Raw genomic sequence first — 20,131 nt, 5'->3', positions numbered from 1 at the left:
ATATTAAGCATGCTATGGCAATACAAATTCAAAACTGAAAAGGTGTACAAGACAATGGCAAGCTTTAAACTTGGAAATATCTAAACCAAGTCAGACATTTCTGGTATTTCTTACCATTTCAGTTTAGATACAATAATGTTATTAGATTTCATAGATTTAATTTTTAACATATTATCCAGTAATTCTTTTTTCTGGGTAAATGCCCAGAATGGAAATGGAGTCATGAACAAATTAAAACTACATCATATTTCTAAATATACATCTGAAAGGGATATAAGAGGCATAAATATATGTTTCTCAAAGCTTTATGGTATCACTTTCACCCAAAGGCAAAGAAACTGTATCCAGAAGAACATTTTATCACCTGCTCAGAAAAATGCTACCAGTGGTATTCACTGAGTTAACCCATATTCATACACTGGATGCAAAGTGGAATTAACAGAAGCCAGTATGTCTTACTTTCAGCTGCTACTACCCTCTTTGTCCTGTGCTTCCCAGAGCAAAGAGCCCCTGTAAATTCTGTTAATATTCCCCAAAACCCTTCAGGCTTTAGGTGTTGGTTCACTGTCTCTTCCATGGTCCTTCTCATTACCCCACACATGATAACCCTTGCTATGACACCAAAATGGCCCTATTGTTAGTAAAGGAGTATCAGGGCACTTGGAAAACATGACTCCTTATTTATTCCATAACTCCAAGGTTGCACTTTCTTTATCTTACACTTCTGACTAATTAAATGTTTCACTAGGGTACAGCCTGTCACAAAGGATATGCATGCAACTTTTACCGCAGCCAGGCTCAGACTGACTGAGGATTCAAAACACCATTAAATAGTATATTGATACCCTTTAAAATGCATAGGTCATACTTGGGATGAGATGAACATAGCATTCTCTATGAACACTCACCTTTTGTGAATAGAATTGATCAAACCACAAAGTAAGAGCTGGATTTTGCCTTCTTAAAATTTCAAGAGTGTAAAAACAAAACCAGTCAGACTCCCAGAAATGAGACCTGAACTGCTGCTCAGGGCAGAGCATGCCAAATATTGAATGGGCTGAGGAAATGTTAGTTTAGTTTTAGAACCTGTTCAAGTGTAACATTATTGTGTTTCTCTGCCAGTGCTGTAAACAGATCTATGGAAGTCCTTTAATTCTGTCACCAATCTAAGCATCTTAAGGGAATATTCTTCCAGCATTAGCTCAGCTGATTTCCAATAAAGTCCATACCTATATAGCTATGACAATTTCCCAGGAGCAAGGCTTTACAATCCACTTTATATATGTTCATTTGCAACAACTGTATTTTTTATCCCTCTTATAAGATACACGTGGGACATTGCTAGCTTGATAAAAAACAATTTACCAAGCCCCCCCCCACGCCAAAAAAAACCTTGCAGATAACTTCTCTCAAGGCTAGCAGAAAAATGGAGCAGAGGCCAAACAAAACATCATGACACAATGTGTACATGTCTGCCTGGTTCGTGTGCTCAGCTATTTTAATCCTTCAGTGCATTTTGGAAGCCTTTAATCAGAGAAGTAGTAAGCCAGTTGAATTTTACAGTACGTGGTAAGTGTAAATATTACCAGCTTAAATGATTTGGCTTTCCGTTCTTTGTATAAAATCTCTGTCTGAACATCTGTGCCTGTGAAGATTAAAGGGCTAAAAAGCCTGGAAATAGAAGACCTTTGTATTCACAAATCACTGAAGGGAGTTACAATGCCTGGACAGCTTAACTGCTCCTTCAACCAACTTCAACCACATCTGAAGAAACCTTAACATTATTTGAATAGTCTAGAAAGTAAACAGCTCTGAAAAAGGTTCAGAACAGTTTTTGTGCCAACAAAGCTTGAAGCTTCCCCCAAGTTTGGCTTATTTTTTCACACCAAGACCACCTCCATTGCACTCTGGGAGATTAGTGTTTTAAGGAAGAGGTTCCTTTTCACTCTTCTGTGAGACCATTAAGTGCTTTCAAGTAACAGACAGCTCAGTCCTGACCTCACTTCTATACAACCATTCCTTATCCATGGTAGGATTGCTTCTCATTTACAGTAAGGTAAAGATTATAACAATCAGGCCCTCACTGTATCACAAATTAGACTCCTTTATTTTTAAAAGTATTTCCTCACCATTCACTATCATTTGTGGCCTAGGTCACTAAGCTTATACTACCCTTGGCCTCCTCCAGGTCAGCCATCTACAGCTGTGACAAAAAAGTTGCCATTCTATTTATTTCTACACTTTAAAAAATTCTTTGGGATCCACATGTCGTAGAAATACACATTTTATTTATTCTGTAAGTGCTGTAACACCTCTCCAGATCTCTCAGTGAGTCATCCACCCATTGCTCCAGAAGCAGAGAGGATAAGCTGTCATAAAATAGAACACAACATTCCCTAACAGAAGAACTCATGTGTGAATCCAAAAAGCACCTAGTTTTTATCCCCACTCTTATCCAAAGCTTGGACAGAACTAGCATGCAGAACTGCTCTGAAGGAAGATGAGAAACTTATCTATGACTCTGAAAGCTCACCTGCACTGGAATCCAACTTGAACCATGATATTTTCTTATTTTCTTCCAGAAAAACATAGTCCTGCTCTAAGCTTAAAGAAGTCAGTATTTTTAATTTAAAGATAAAAATAAAAGTTCAGAGGTCCATGATAAAGCAGGTTAAAAGCAACAAAAATATTGGCCTTGATTTTTTGAAGAGTATATTCACATAAAATAATATATCCTTATCCTTTCTCCTTTCCCCAAACAAAGATGAATTTTATTTCCTAACCACTTTAATCCACAACATCAAGGACAGGGAATTAGTAACAACACAGAGATAGTAAGAAAATTCTTTCAGCTGTTGTTCTAAATATTCTGTTGTACTACAAGGCTAATTTTAAAGGAAAAGTCTTGTTGTGGTCTAAATCACATCTCCTGTTTCCTAAGGATTACTGCAATTAGAATAGCAACACCATTAGCTAGAAAGACTCTATTTTACCAAAGGTTATGAAAGGAGCAGATGTATATCTGTACAGTTAAAGTCAAACATCTGTGCTGAAGACAAGCAGATATACTGACCAGTGAAAAACTGCAAGAAAAATATGGACTCCCTTGCAGCTGGAAGTGTTTAATTCGAGTGATGTGGATGAAAATACAATCATAATGGACAGCAGTTATCCTGTAAACAAAAACATTACCAGAAAAGAAGGGGTGACACCTGTAACCATTTGTTGCAAAGGAACAGCAGCTGTGCAAACCCACAGTGACTCAGCCTCTCCGGTGCAATCCAGCTCAGTTCCACAGCCCAGCCAGGCAGACCCCAGTGACTTTGCTGTGGCTCTGTTAGCAAGAGCTGAGTTCCAGCTCAGCAAATCCTGACAAGTTACACACTTGAGTCACTGCTGACCATGGGGCAGAGCTTCATCCTGCCTGGACTGCAAGGAAGAACACAGCCCTCCCTTCCAAGCCTCTGCTTTGGAGCTTATTTAAAGGCAAGGTGGTGACCAGCTGTAGTGGAGGTCCCAGGGTGCTCCTTAGCTGTTAGGCTTTAGTCCTGGTGCCTGGCCAAAAGCCAAGGTTAGATATTAAGTACTTTGTCTTACTCCAAGGAAGGATAGAGCAGACTTGCTTCATGCTTCACATTGTACTCTCTTATAGTGTGTTCAACTAGCTGAACTGCTCAAACTGCTCACCATGACCAAATGAGAGATCTGCTCCACTCTTTTCCCTCAGCTCTTGCTTCTGATCCTGGATGCTGTTCCTTATTTCTTTTGACTTAGCAGTGACGACCCTACCACAAGGGTATTTGAATCCAACACAAGAGAGAGGGGAAAAAATAGCCAAAAAAACCCAAACCAATAAACTCCAACACACATACCAAAGCACATTAGTCTCAAAATTCTGTGAGGAGTATAGTCACATTCACTTGATAAATAGTTGCTTTTCATAGAAACATTGTATGTCTGACAGAGATAACATCAAGTTTATTTCTTCTTTAATTTTGAGCCAGCAGAAAGAAATTACGCTGCATCCAAAGAAGCTCAACATTCCTTAACAGTATTGTACTGCCCCAATGAAAAACTTGTGAAAATAAATCCTGACACTGCTTCCATACAATAAAAATCAGTTTGTTAAGACACTGCACCTCCACTAAACTCAATACTCATCTACAACTGAGTGACAAAAAGATATGCCTAAATTCAACGCTCCTATTCAGTGCCATAACAGAAGCAAGATGTAAAACCAAAGCCATATTCATGTCAGAAATTTTATTTGGACAGACTTTACTACTATTTACATTACCAGTTTTGCTAAAATGAATAAGGCATAAATATAACTGCAGCTTACTTAACACAGAAACATATGATTAGTCAAAAATCCACCCAGGAGTGACTTCTGGAAAATTGGGAATACAGACTTCAATGGTTGTCTAGGAGAAGGACTGTTTATAGTTTAACCTTCAGTTCACCACAGTATGACACTTATCAGATAAGGTTAAATTTCAATAAAATAAGCACAGGGAGAGAGAACAGAGAGCTTGACTCAGAGATCATGAGATCTTGAAATCATGAGCAGCAGCAGGGCTGTTCAAATGTCCAGTAGTGAGGATAAGGCAAGTAAATTGTTCAAATAATAAGAAAGATTTCAGTTTATCCAGCTACAGAGACCTTGGCTGATTTTAAAAGGCAAGTGGCAATTATTTTGTTTCACATAAGGTTTCCCTCTTTTATCCTGTTATTGATGAGTATTTTGGCCTTACAGAGTACACTTGATATTAGAAATGATATACTATGCGTGAGGAGTAAATAAGTTAGATTATTAAAAAAAGCTCCAAGAGACTTCCAGCCAACACTGCAACTCCTGTCTTCAGCAAAAACCCCATAAAAGTCTTTTGCATAAGAATTTTTATTTCTATCTAATGAGCATACCACATTTAATGTATTGACATTATTGTACAAACCTGTGCCATTTACAGAGATAGGATTAACAGAGTAGTGGCCTAAACGCAGATGTAGGAACATATAAAGAAGGGTTTTGTTTTAAGTTTTTGTGCACTTCTGACAGCAAAGTGTTGATTAAAGTAAAGAAGCTCAAAAGCTACTTCTATATAAAACTCAGGTAGCCCTGTATTTCTGGAACTAGAAAGTCTGTATTGGTCAATTCTGACTTTATATGTCTGACAAGCTTCCAAGACTTTCACGCAAAAATAATAAAGTCTAAAAGCAGAAAACATTGCCCAACCAAACCTTCTCTCACAACTTTCCCATTTGGTTTTGTCATTTCCCCAAGTCTTAATTCCAATATGTGCACTTCCTGCTATGGAAGTAATTTGGCTCATTCTTCTAGCTATCAGTCTCATGCTGTTATGCCAGAAACAGATTTTGGTGTGTGCATCTGAGGAAGCAACCTGCTAAATCATGCTTAGCTTAATGCAAAATAAATGCACAGTAAGAACTGGGGTATGGTCTAATGTTTCATTAGACTTCAGCTCTAGTTATTGGATGGATTCCCCATACTGTACCCTTTGAGTGTGCATATGAAAATTAGCAAACACCACTTTCATTATTGACTGTTTTGTTCAAATTGTTCATCAGCTCCCTCATCCTCCTCCTCTCCCTTTCCTTCTTTCTGTACAACTGACCTCCTCTCACATAGAAAGAACCCTGCCAAACAGCAGAGACATCCACCCAGAAATACACAGGAGATGTCAGCAAATATATCATGGGGTTACTGCAGGAAAAGAATAGAAAGAGCTTCCAGAGCTACAAAGCTGAGAACTCACACTCAGAAACACATCTGACTTGGCCTTCAGAGTTACTAACAACCCCTGTTGCATGGAGCTTATAGGTAGGGCAGAAGGCTTGTGAAAAGTGTAATAAATACAGAGTTCCAGTCCAAACACAGTTTGGCATGAATAGAATCCTCTCCCTTAGGGTAAGAGCTGAGAATGACAGCCAGCCTTAGGGCCCTGTGAGATTGTCACTAGGAAACTTGTGCCTTGCTCTCAGTAAAAGGGACGTCTCCAAGGTGGTTACCATGCCCTGAAGTCCCTTTAACTAGTATAGAACACACTCCAGACCCGTGGCATTTCTCATTCAATTGAAAACAAAGAATCTGATTTTATCTAAATTAATTCCGGGGCTTCCCAGAATGAAGCAATTGTTTCTCTATTTTAGTTAGTAGATTTATGGCCCCTAAGGCCATTTGGAAGCTGGACTGAAGCATCTCTCCACTGTCAGTGTTACAAAAGAATGTCTAATCAGACAGAGTACTGAAACCAGAGCAGCAGCGTGACCATTTCAACTGCACAACAAAAGAGAAGAGATGTAAGATAGGCAAAAATACTAAATTGTCCTGCAGTTTAGAATAGAGCCCTTGGACAGCTTGCTGCAGACTGGACTGTGCCAGTTTCAGACCCCATCATTGCTGACCTTATTTAACTTGCCTTACAAATAGGCTGCACAAGGAGTTAACAGCACTTCTGTCTTCTGGAACTCTGACAATCAGACAGCTTCAGGTTTCTAGTCCATACCTGTGAGGCTATTGTCCAAATAACTTTTTACCCTAAAGACAGTGGCACATGCACATAAAAAAAAAAGCAAATCCTGCAAACTTGCCTTTTATCTCCTTGTAACAGTATACTTTTCAAAAAAATACACATCCTGGATTATTATTTAAAAATCTATTGTAAAAAGCAAACTTGTTTTAAACAAGTTATTTGATACCTTCAGTAATTATTTGGTTGTGTTTGAATACCAATAGATATGAGCTACCAAGTGGTATTGAGAATGAGAACAACATTGATATGAAGTGAATGTGATGAGACTATGAAGAGACAGAACAGCATTCAAGGGGTCTTGCCTCAGGTCTGTGGCAGAATCAGCAACACCTGCACATTGCTCCTGATAAATATTTGTCCAACACATTCACAGAGACCTACACCATGGAAATTCTAAATATTATTCAATCAATATGATCTTCTTTATATCCTTACCATAACAAGTGTTTTCTAATGTCAAATCTAAGTTTCCTTCGCCTCAGTTTAAATCTATTTCTTCTCATCTACTTCACCAAACAGAAATAACCAACCTTCTTTTTAGTACTCAAAAGTATTTGAAGGTTATATCTTCCTCCAGCACCAGTCTTCCAATTTTTAGAATAAACAGTATGAATTTGTTCAAATTTCCCTCAGAGGTAAGATTTTAAAATCTCTTAAGGATTATCCCTGCTGCTTTCTGTTTCTCTCCAAATTGTCCACTACTTTCCTGAAAAGCAGTGCAAAAAAACCAAGGATTCCAGCCAAGATCTCCCTAATGCTGAGCAGGATGGAAAGTGTGCAGGCTGCAAGCCTTCTTAGAGATGCCAATGTCTAGGATGAGTGAACCATCCACAAGAGCACAACAGGAAATTCCAGCAGTTTCCAGCTCCAATCTCTAGCAATTTGAATAGCAACAGAGTGGTTTGGGTCCAGCTTCTGTTTCAGACATTTCTATCTCTGCAAGAGAAAGAGCTGCCTGTGAGAAACTGGGTGGTTCTTTACTCACTCCATGTCTGCTCTCACTCACAGGAACTCTTTTTTCCATGTCTTGCATGATGAAAATGCTCCAAAGCCTTAGTAACTATTTGTGACCTATAATACTCCATACAATTACTCAGCTAAGTAACCATGATGAGCCTCTTTCAACCACATATATATTTATTAAAAAAAAAAGAAACCAAAAAAAACTCATATGCACAAACAGAAGCCATTTATTCCCAGAACTTTATTCAGATTGCATTGCTTTACACATCTTACTCTAATGCTTTCACATTTTCCTTTCAGTACACAAAGTCTGAATGTTTCTAATGCTTACCTTTCTGTGTTCAATTGAAGGCTGTGGGATGACAAGCTGAAATCCCAGCACTGCTAGGGAACTGAGAAGTCTGGAAAGGCAAACAGTGAAACAGAACAGGTAATTACCACTAATACAAACCACACATCTACAACATCTTACAGGGCTTCACACTGCAAGAAGATATTTAAACACTAGAATACCATTGCTAACCAAAGCAGACTCACTAAACTGTATGAAATGTACTTACAAGATTCTGTTCACAGCAGGCTCACACCTGAATGTATGAACCAGGTTCATACATAGATTTGTCCAGCTATAAAGCAAAAGTGAACCAAATAGAATCCATTGATAGTATTTCATATAATTTCATGTTTAAATTTAAAAATTCCTGGCAGTGCATATATTAACTTCTCAGCATTCGGTGTGAAACTGACATATGCTTTGCAAGTTTTCTATAGTGCTAAGTAAGAATTCACCCACATTCTGTGGACCACATCTGCTTCTAGCTTTGGCTCCTCATTTTACAGGTGAACACTCCACCTTCAGCATAAAGGAAACAGAAAATAGGTTCTTCCCCAGCTGCCTAACACTTGTGAAAATTGAATAACCTAATGGGCACAGAAGATGGAAAGCAGCAAACACAGCCCACCAGAGACTCAGGATAAGCAGCCAAGCATCACCCCAGTCCCCACATCTTCAGTGTGAAAGGAGTCATAATGGGAACCAAGCCCAAACAAACTGTTCTGTCAAGCCTCACCCCTTTAGTGACTCCAGGAGCCTGTTACAACTTAGGCATAGTTAGCTCACTCTTTTTTTCACTATAATTTGCAACAGAGACTGGTTTGTCTCCTTCTAACAAGCCCTTTCACCAGAAAACATGGACAAGTATAGCAAATAGGATCAAGGTATCTTTATTTGTACCAGGAGCTTGATTTTTCAGTCTACAAAGAGTATGTGTAAGGGGGAAAGCTGCTAATGATTTGCTGGATTTCAATGCAGAAGTAAAACTGGTGGATTTGGATACAAAATACCTCTGCAAACTAATGGACCAGACAAAATCCAGCTGCATTTCCTATTCACAGCTCCTTCCTTTGCTCCCTACCCAGTAACCCTTTAAACATTTCTTATTGTTTCAGGTATTTTCTGAGACAGACCTCCTAAAGAGAAAGGGGTTTTATTTAGTACTAAGCATTTAATTACCACCAATACAAATATTCTTCTGCTAGGGAGAATGTTTATCTTGTGTTTTCTGGGTTTGTTCTTGCTAATATACTGCAAAAGGAACTATTAGGTAAGTACTAATTGCACATGGCCTATCATCACCTCACCATCTATGCCCCTCTCTGTCAAAGCAATAAACCAGTGAAAGGCTAGAAAAAGTCATTACGTCTTTACTGCCACATCAATTTAGGGAAAAAAAAAAAAAAGAAGCCCTTTAAAAAGTGTGTTAGAAGGAAGTCTGGTATTTCACAAAGCTATCATTTGTGATGAAACAAAATACAGAGGAGGTGGCTGAAATCAGAACCAGTCTAAGACACTACAAAGAAATCACAGCAGGAGTCAAAACATGCAGTTCAGAGCAGGAACCAATCACAAAGTGGTACATGGAAGCCAAAGGCACAAATGAATAAACTGATTTGCAAATCACACTTGAAATCAAAGGCAGAAATAGAAATCAGACATCCAAACTGCAAAATTACAGCATCAAGTCTGTCTCCAGCTCACCTACCTATCTCTTTTCTAAGCGTTTACGTGATCTCCCAACTCTTCTCAATGGAAAATGACAAGCATCTAAGTCGGTGGAGTGCAGGGTCTGATAGGTCCAGGCTACATCCTCTGCAAATTATATTTAACTTCCATCTCAGAGACTTCCTACCCACCCCTGCTCCCTTTATGGCTTCTGCTCCCTATAATCCCTCAGAGCATGTGAAAGAAAGTTCAGACTTTCCATAAGGAAATGAATGCTTTCATCCTCAACAGGACAGGATTTTTCTGATCAGTCTGACAGTCTACAGATTTCCATGTGTAAATTCTTCTGAAAACATGCACAAGGTTGTGAGTTCTGAGCTGAATGAGAATTGTAATCTTCAAAGCAAATTACTTACCAGATTAAAGTTTTCAGTTCTAAACAGCAAACTTTTAGTATAGGTGTGATTACTCTGTGCCAGGCTTTTCCTAACCATTCTTTAAGGAGCTTGCACTGCAATCACCATCTGTATGTATGTGGCTCAAGGACAATAAAGATAGATTTTAAATTTGCTTCTGTAGCTGTGATTTGATCAGTCAGAAACAATGGTATCAAGCTACTATTTCAAACACATAGGAAATTTGCCAGGAATACTTAAGCTATCCTAAAGTAAGCCCCTAGCTTCAAATCAGTGTGTGGCAATTTAATTTTTTTAATGTTATTTCCCTCAGCAGCTTGCTTTGGCTAAGTTCTCTGGACCAGGCTTTTTTATTTGTCACGCGTGACTAACTTTAAGCCTTCCAAGCTACAAAAATAGGCTTCTCCAATTTCAGTGGGTTTGGTTCAGGTATCCTCACAGTGCAGAAAAGCCAAAAAGAACAAATGCTTCTCCAAATAAGGCAAAACTGTTCAAGTATACCTGAACAGGTGAGGTACCAGTTGCAGCTGGTTGATGGCTGTATACCTCAGGCCTCTAGGAGCCTTGCTGGTACAGCCCCTGCTCTCACAGTTAAGGCACTGTTTGGAGCCAAGCACCCAGTTTGAAGCAAAGTCAGACTTTAAACTCTCTCACTTTCTTTTACTGGCAACACCAATTGCCAATAATATAAAAACATAAAATAGAAACTTAAGTATAAGCATACATATAAACAGCTGGGAAAGACTTGGAGGGACAAGCAAAAGCAAAGCAATATTAGGTCTGTTGTAGGAGTAGCACGAAAAATTTTGCAGTTTAGCACTTCATTTAGGAACACCTCTCAGAGCTCTTCCTAGTCAGTGCAGTGAGTGTTAGCTCTGCACGAATGAAGCTACAGGGTACCAAAGCAGATCCCTCACATGTTGCTGTCCCCCACTAGCTGCATTTTATGGAGGAATATTATGGCCAAGTGTGGATTGCCCACATACAGGTGATCAGTACTGACTAGTGCAGTATGGCTCTTGTCTCAAATTCCCAACTTCCTCCCAAATCTGCTGAACAGCCCAAGTCTGGGACAGCTTGGGAGGAGCTATGCAGGTCATCCTTCAGCTGGAAAGATAACATTGTTAATGTCAGTAATGTGTGACAGATCCATTTTGATGGAAAATCTGCCCTGGCATATTAGGAGGGTGCCCAAATTGCAATTCAAATATTGATGTCTCAAACTCAGGAGAAGTAAGGTTGGAGCAGAGGTGTCACAGTGACTCCGTGCCAAAGACAGAGCACCCAGCTGTCATTCTTTGCAGGAGGTCAGCCTGTGTTTGTGTGGCACCAGGGCTGCCTGTCTGCTCCGAATCTGCTCGCCCAAGGACAGGACAGAACCTGCCAGACCAGCTTAGAAACAGCTGAATGTTCCCTTTGTTAGGAAAGCTGTTTGAAAGGTCTTTCCTATGTTTGCCCACTGGCAAACTGTTTCAGGAATGCATAAGACAAATCCATGAATGAATTGCAGCACAGGTACTAAAACATGTAAATCAGCAATTTAAGCCCAGTGACTGTAATAGTACAGCCTCATAAAAAAACACAGGAACTTTCCAGTAATATAGACCATCACACTGGCACACGCTAACAGATGCTCTAAGCCTGAACAAACACTGAGAACTTTCTTTTTTCACTATCACCAAAGAATGCTATGTCTGGTATGCATATACTTGAGTATTTGGTCTTGAGACTAGATTTCTATTTACCCTCCTACAATACGGACACTTTTAACAGCAAAGCAAAAGACCACCAAATTGAAATTTACAGCACTGTGTTAAGAGCACATTAAATAAGATTTTAAATGTTTTATTGCATCACTTACCTCAAAGAAACTATTAAACTGTCTACCATGATCTTTTAATGCAAGGTATCTTGAAGTGAAAAATACCTCTTCACTGTGGTACAGCACAATGACAATCACACACAAATCCTAAAAAAAAAAGGAGAAAAACAATTATCACTGCTTATTCAGTATTGCCCAGGATATTCATAAAACTGCATACAGATCTACATTAGTCATCTCTACTTCAATTCTTGGGACTTTACGGCGATTCTAACTAAATATCCAGCGTATGTTACAGAAATCAACTGTACACACACCATTTTTTGCAACAGGATTTCAATATTACCAAAGTGCTCTGCAGAAATACTGTGGGATGCAAAATCTTGGTTTGATTCCCAAGAAGGCAAATCTGATGTTAGACTTACTTGCCTTTTTAATTTGCATTCTTGGTATGTCACTTGTATAACAATAAAGCAAACAACCTCATTTAAAAGTCTTGTCTTAATAAAATTCATAGAAATGAAACTGGGTTAACCAACTTCTAATGTACAGTAATATTATTAATACACTCTGCACCTTGAGAGCAATGCAAGGATGACTCTGCGAGTGCTTATAGTTTGCAGAAAAAAACTAAAGAGCAGCATTGTTTCCTCTACTACAGATGGAAACCTGCCCACAATGAAGTTAAATGCCTTGCCCACAGTCAAGGAGGAAATCTGCAGTTAAAAAGCATTCTGAGTATAAATTTAACTACTTATTTCTAACTACTGTTAGTGCATCACACCTACCGTGAACACACAGAAACCCTACCAGCCCTTGGGAGGATTACCCAAACACACTTTCATTTGTTTGTAAATAATCTCAAATATTCAGACCTCTGGGAAGTTCTTATTTTATTAAATTTGAAATCATATATTTGGCATCGAAAATGCACCAGGATTTTCGGACGGGAAAGAGATCCTTGCAGTAGGGAAATACAGCATAAATCAGAATGGCTGGTGGGAGAGTGGCAAGGAGGGAGGAAAAGAGGAAACAAAACACTATTAGAACATAAATCATACATTTCTAAACTTGGTCAACGACTGTCTATCTTTCCCTTTACAAGTGGTTACATGCTGAATTGCAGTGGAGTGAAGAGAAACAAGAGAACATTGCTGTTCACAGATAAAGTGCTCTCAATTTCTGTCAGACAGCCAGATAGTTGAAAACTGCCTAGAATGGGACAGGACTGACAAGAACGTAAGAAATGTGCAGTTAGATAAAGGACAGATCCTGCTGCTAGGAAAGTGCAGATTGTTTGCAGGTAACTGGACAGGTTAAATATTCCCCATCCTCTCCTAAAAATCAAACAACAACAAATTTGGTTTAGGAAATCCCAAAATACTTGTAACATCATCAAAAGAGAATTCCACAATTGATTAATGATTTGGTGGTTTGGTTTTTTAAATGGAAGGCATTAAAAGTTGAGTACTTGGGAAAGCATCACAACAAAAATTCCATATGTAACAGGTTTGAGTTAGTCCTGAGAAGAAAGCACTAAGGCTGAGCTAAGCTTCATCCTCTCCTGCAGTTTCACAGTTGCCAGTAGATCTCAGAGGTTTTCTCAAACTTCTTCACCATTTTCACTACTTAACACTGTAAAATTGGCTTGTTGTAAGATGGGAAGCACTTCTGAAAATAGATTTTTAGTCTGGATCTCCTGCAACAGTTCACACCGTTTGAGATTTTAGCACATTCAGTAAAAGCTGTATTCCTTTAAACATTAGGCAAGTCTACACATCCAGCACCACCACCAGGCATTCAGACAGATCCCCTAACACAGGATTTACTAATTCTGAACTGAGAAGGAAATAAATGTCTCTCTGCCTACAACCTCACTCTTAATTACCAGGCATACTGAGGTACAATAGTTGTTTATATCACTTATTGAAGATGGAGAATCTGTCTGTAACATGGATTGTAATCAACATGGTATCAAGTTCTTATCATCTTGGTTTTTTTCCAGATGTACTCTCTTTCAGATTTTTCACTCCACAATAATCTTTTCATCCAACAACCTTGTATGGAGTGACACAGTCTCAAAAGGACACTGCTATGGGATACAAAAACATTGAAAAAGCAATATACACTCCCTAATCCCTTCTATAAACTGCACCTCGTTTGAAAAACAGGAAAGATAATATGATAGATCTAGTTTTGCAAAGAAACAGGAGAAGGACCAGAGTGTTTCTGGAGGTTGCTCTTAAAAACAGTGCCTGAAGTCCATGCATATGTTTTCAATTTTTTCAGTTCATTTGTATCTTCATTGTCAATGGCAGGCTGCATTACTAACTCTACTTTCAGCTACATTTCAATGCCTTTTGCAAAACACCTCTTACCACAACTCATAGATGCATTTCTTTTGAAATATAATTTGTAGCACATAGTGTAAAAACTGCTAAATATTTAAGTGACTTTAAGAGATTGTTTTCCAGATTGTTTAAGAGCTTAGGTGCTTACAGCCTACTGAAAGGCATGTCATTTTGGCAGTGGTATCTTTGATATGAAAATGTGCAAATGTGACAATCATTTTCCCTCCAGAAGATCCAGGGCAAAATGAATACCTGAAATGGCTACACAGTTAACACTGGGATTGAGTAACATGAATTTGGCAGGGAAACTTTCAAAAGCCTGATGAAATGTACTTGTGTTCAATAAGTCTTGAATTGTAAAAGTCAAACTGCCTTCCCAGAAGGGGCTGAAAAGCACTATAGACCTTTCTAGCAAAAAACTCTGTAGTAACCCTGCATACAGCAGAATATATATTAATTTCTTAACTGGAACAACTCACACTCTTCTGCTTCACAGAAGAGAAGTCAGCAAGACTTTCTTCACTGCATTAAAACATTTGACTTTTCAGCAGTGTTCCCTATTTCACTTCCAAGCTGGATAAAAACAAGATTGATCTGCGAAACTGGGTGGAGGGAAAAAAAACCCAACAAAAACACACCCTCCCAGAAAACCACTCAAGTAAACCAACCAACAACCTCACAGGATGGAATAGAATACAAACCTCTCCAGAACCACGGGGTGACAATGAAAGGGAGAAGTGTTTCATTGCATATAATAAAATGTGCACTAGGTCACAGAAATGATTAAAGAACCCTGCTTTAAGTCTCCTCCCCTTTCACACTGCAGGTGAGTGCTTGTAACACCTTCCAACTGCTGCTGCTGTCTCAGCAGTTACCCTACCAAGCAATGAGCCAATCATAACCATCCCTTAACTTGATATTTACCCAGACTCTTTCTCACAACATTAGACAATAAAAATATTAATTTGTAGTGGAGATTTCAAAAAGGGGTGTGGATGGCCAGTAAAAAAACTAATCTAATAGGCTCATAGGCAATCACAGAAATTTGCTGATAAGTACAAAAAAAAGATTTCTCAGAGAGTTAAATGACACAATACACAGAATTATCTGGACAGACACCACAGATACAGAAAATTAAGAAAAGAGGAAGAAAATGCTTCTGAGAAGTCAAAGGTAAGTGTTACCCTTCAGCTAATTAACTTCAAGAAACATCTTCCTAGTAAGAGGTTTGAAATTTTGCCGGAAGCCAGTGTTATCCCAACTTCTTAATTATCATGGGACTACTCACATGTGGCTTTTTCATGTGACTGTGCCCTTTGTGCATTGAGAGTGGATGGTATTTCACTTCCATGAATTCCTGTGTCATTTTAGCATCAATCCATACTTTTTGTAAGCCCTGTCAACACATACATCTGCAACTTTGTATTAGCTGTAACAGAAACTCCTGAACATGTGCATGTGTACAGGACCTACTTAAACAATCCAAGCTCCTCTATTTTAACTCACAACAGGAATGTGAGATTTATCATATAGAAACAGACAGTAACTCAACCAAGTTCAGAAGTGCTCTGAGCTTTTAGCCTCTTCTACCTTGGTGAGTTACATATATATGAAGCCAACTTCAATTTCCCTCAGTATTTATCTTTTTGGTCAGATTATGTATCTTGCCAGCTACTGGCAATGGCAACTTGAAGCAGGTATGAAAATTGAGCATTCTTCAAAGTCATGTTTCACTCAGGAAAAATTATCATTTTGGGTTTTGTTTGGTTGGTTGGTTTTAGTTTGGTTTTTTTTTTGGTTTTTAGCAGTTTTTTGCTTGTTTGGTTGGTTTTGGGTGGGTGGTGGGGGGTAATCATAAATAAAGAATATCTAGAAATGCTTTAAAGAGAATATCACACCCTTTAAGACTGCCTTTGAATCTGCTGCCTTGCACATTTGTAAAGTATAGTGTATCTGTTGGTTTAGTTGTTCAAATCTATTAAATCATGTTCAGTGCAAGTCCTTTGGATTGCATCCAAAATTCACTACATTTGCAAGACTTTGATAAAGCACTCACAGTTTGCCAGGTTTATCTAGCTACATAATTTGTGCATACATCCAACAGCTTGAACTGCAGCTGTTGACACCTACCACCAGAGTTTTAATCTCTTCACATTAAAACATACACTTGTCTCTGAAAGATGCATAAAAGAGAAATCTAGCATTAGATCTGATGAAAAGTTCTGATATTTACACGGAGAAAACGTTTTATTTAAACAAAAACGGCAAGTTGCTCCACCTAACCCTGCAGGTACCTTTCTTTTTCATTTCAAATGCTTTGAGAACTTTCAGGTTCTCCTGGGTGTGCCCAGAACTACCGCAGCCCAAGAAAGCTCAGTGCTTGTCTCCAGTGTAAGCTTGATCAAGATCCAGTTTTCCTTTCTTTGCCTGAAATCTCCCACGCAGGGAGTCCAGTAAGTGTGCTCCACGAACCGCAGCATCCCCTGGGCAGCTGTGTTCGAGCGCAGCCCCCGGAGCCGCGGCTCGGGGCTGGCTGAGTCCCCCAGGCCGGGCGGGCAGCGCTCGGGGCCCGGCCCCGCCCGGGGAACGGGAGCGGCGCTCTCCGGGAGCCCCGGCTTCCACACAGGGCACCCAAAACCTCAACAGAGCAGTAACGGAGTAGCACGCTGGGCTACTCGGGAGTCTTGGTCCCATTCCTAGAGCCGTAATTCAGCAAATGTTTCGCTTCTTAGAGAGCAAATTCAGCACATTTGGCTGGATTTCAGTGGAAGAACTATGTAACTCGATTATTCAGCATCCGACCCTGTGATATTGAATTGTTCTCTGAAAATCTAGGAGGCAAAGGTGGCAGAATCCAACAGTAACCGTACACACAATTTCCAAAAACACCCATTCACCAAAATGCAAATTTTGGCTTTTAAAAACGTAGTTATTCTGGAGGGTGCCACAATTCAAACAATTTGCTTCCATCTTTCTTGAAGACTATGTAATTTAAGATCAAACGAGTTCAGACAATCTTGTAAGTAAAGGGGAGAAGCAGAAAAGTGCATGCTTATAGGTCATGAGTTGCAGTCAAATTTGAGTAGTAGGATTTGCTTCTTTTAATTTTTCTTCAACTTTGTTCACAACACTGATTATATATTTGCTGAATGTATACTAGTAATAAAAATATCATAAAACTGGAAGGATAGCAATAATGAGCCTGGTCTAAAATTTACTAAAGTCTTCTTGAACTCAATAATTGGCTTAAATATGGATTTAAGACCATGGGTCTGATAATCAATTAAAGTATATTGTTGTATAAAATATGACACACAGTTAGCTAATTGACAGCCAGTTCAATTGCAAAGAAAACACACTGGAATAGCAGTGCTAAATTGATTAGTAATTCTAACATGATATACAATCACCAAACTCTGAAAGGATAGTTTATGTGGAGCTCAGACTTACCAAACTTTAAAAAGAGTCCAGAAAACACAAAATCAAGTGTCAGAAAAACTGAATTAGTTGTTCTTTTTTACATCTTTGAACTAATAACCCAGAGCAATTATCCTTTCTGAAGATTCAGGCTGCACCAAAATTTCTTTGTTAATCTGATTTTATCCCCTTTTTTACCTTTTGAAAGTATTAGATAATTCTTACAAAAGCTTACTGCGTGCAAAGTTCTCATGTGCAGTTTCCAGGCAAAGGACAATTATGCAAAACACAAAATGAATCACCAAATTGAGATCATATCACCCTCCAAATTGACAAAGAGATTTTTGGGATGCAACTGTGCGGAAACAATTGCGAACCTATCTTAAGTTCATTTCATGATTTCAAAGTGGTAGGTTGTGCAATTTTGCAAATCCCTGGCATTAGTTTTAAAACTGTACTTAGCCACCACATGGTGGTTGGTTTTTTACCTTCCCTTCTCTGTCTAAAGAGGTACTGTAAGAATCTTGACACCAGCTTGTCATCATTCACCGGTTTAAAGAATTTCAACTTTTGTCATAGCTGTTGTGGATAACTAGTGCAGAACAAACTGGAAAGACCTTATATAAGACAAGTGTGCAGAGGCTGAGCAGATCTGTTCCCATATAAAAGACCTTACTCAATGTTCAACTGGCATATTCCACTTGTGCTGTGTAAATGTGGCTGAATATTCCCTTTCCTACAGATCCACTAACACCCACTGCACACACAACCATTTAGAACTCTCTGTTCCACACTTAACCACCCCAGAGAACTGAAAGGTTCTGGCAGTTTCAGCACTTGAAAACCATGAAAGCCATCAGAGCTCTACATATTAGAAATCATTACCTCATCTAACGAAACACATTATATGTATTTTAATGAATTTTCCTTTCCTTGTAAAGAGCTTTTTGCTACAATCTGAATGTTCTAAACCAAAAATGTAGAAGGGGCTGAACATGTAAGAGGAAGGGGGAGATTACATGTTTAAAATGCTTTTCATTAAACCATCTTTCTTAACCATTCAATAATCCTGATCAACACTTATCTGATTACTGATGTAGACAGATATGGAAAAAAATAACATTGAACAGCCTAAAAAGTCTGGTAGCGATACCTGAAATCTCTATAAGCATTAATATAAAAAAGGTGAATCCCTCATTGCTATTACAAGCAAAGTAACAAAACCACAGAAACAAATCTGTGTGAACACTGCTATGATTGAACATTGAGAGTCTTGCCTACAAAATGAGCAGTAACGGCACAGATCTGTTTTCAATAAGTTCCTGATCTAAATACTTTTCTACCAAGTGTAAGTAGGTGGAGTGGTGCTTTAGATTTGGTTCAGGTACTGTTTTGACACTCCATTTTGTAGAAACTCAGTTAAAACTGCTCTGACTGGTAGCTAGAATGCCCTTGATGGAAACAACTGAGAGAAGGATTATAAATGAAATGTGAATCTGCAAATCTATTTATTTAATAGAAATCTTAATGATACTGATATTGCAAGGCATCTAACTGCATTTCAGAACAACTAAGAATAATGGAAATTTCTTAGAGCCTCTGTTAGCCATACTGATTTCTTCACCTGTAAATATGTCAAAGAAAATTAACTTTAAGTATGCTCTTTTCAGAAGAGGAAAAGAAAATTTAATCTTGAACCTTCTTTAATGAAGGCCATTTTCAGAATTGAAGAAAGGTTGAAAGTAAGAAGCTTTTTCCTAGTCTGCCTTCAAAACACAGGCTCCCAACAGCATTCAACTGGTGGCTCAGAGGACCTCCTGTCTTTTGCATGAAAACCAAGGACCCACCAGCTCCACTCAGAGAGTTGTAACACACCCTGTTTAAAAAGGTCAAAGAAAACAAATATTTCAGCAAAGCTAATTGAAGGCACATGTACAAGGAAAGTAAAACACAACATATTTCAGGAGTATAATCAGCTATTTCTTAGTAATGCAGCTGGGAGACACTCCTCTCATTATGTAAAAATCATGTGTATTATATAATTATTGTGAAGTTAGAAGATACCTTCCTTTTGCAAAAAGGAAATAGGATTTTCACCCATCTGTTTAATAAGAATGTCTGTCTAGCAGACACAACTCCTTTTTTTCCTTTTTTTAAACTGCTTCCCATGAGAATGGTGTTCAAGAAACATTGTAAATACATGCCTAAGCATCAATATCCTCCATGTAGTAAAAGAAAGGATAAAATATAGGAAACTGTGCCTCAGAGAATAATTTTTAAAGTATTAGGCAACATTCAACATCATTTATAGGTGAAGAACAAGTGTTCCTGTTGCTAATGTACCCTCTGAAAGAAATATTTCATTTACTGTTAAATAGATGTGTGTGTCATTAGCCTACCACAATTAACTCTCTGCATTGCTCCAACACAAATAGAAAAACTGATGTAAACTACCCTTTCCATAAATTAGAGCTGATTCACAATAACAGGAGAGTAAAAGGAGTCAGCAATTCCTCTGTGAACTCACAGAAACATTTCTGACAATATAAAAATCCTGAACTTCATAGCTATGACTTCCTAAGGAAGGAATTAAGCAGTAGAGGAAG

General features: G+C 38.5%; 1 protein-coding gene across 2 annotated transcripts in view; it reads right to left on the bottom strand.

Moving 5' to 3' along the window:
• The window catches only part of THSD4 (thrombospondin type 1 domain containing 4), a 243,561-nt gene that overhangs the window by 211,767 nt on the left and 11,663 nt on the right, over nucleotides 1-20,131 (bottom strand). For both annotated transcript variants that reach the window (XM_053988291.1, XM_053988292.1), the window contains exons 2-3: nucleotides 11,797-11,904; nucleotides 7,849-7,918 (exon numbers count right to left, since the gene is read on the bottom strand). In XM_053988291.1, the coding sequence (XP_053844266.1) occupies nucleotides 7,849-7,918; nucleotides 11,797-11,825 (99 nt within the window). In that variant the 5' untranslated portion in view covers nucleotides 11,826-11,904. The remainder of the gene's footprint in view (nucleotides 1-7,848; nucleotides 7,919-11,796; nucleotides 11,905-20,131) is intronic.

The sequence above is a fragment of the Vidua macroura genome, chromosome 12 (assembly GCF_024509145.1).
Source record: "Vidua macroura isolate BioBank_ID:100142 chromosome 12, ASM2450914v1, whole genome shotgun sequence".
NCBI classification, from domain to species: Eukaryota; Metazoa; Chordata; class Aves; order Passeriformes; family Viduidae; genus Vidua; species Vidua macroura.
This window is presented reverse-complemented; position numbering and strand designations above follow the sequence as displayed.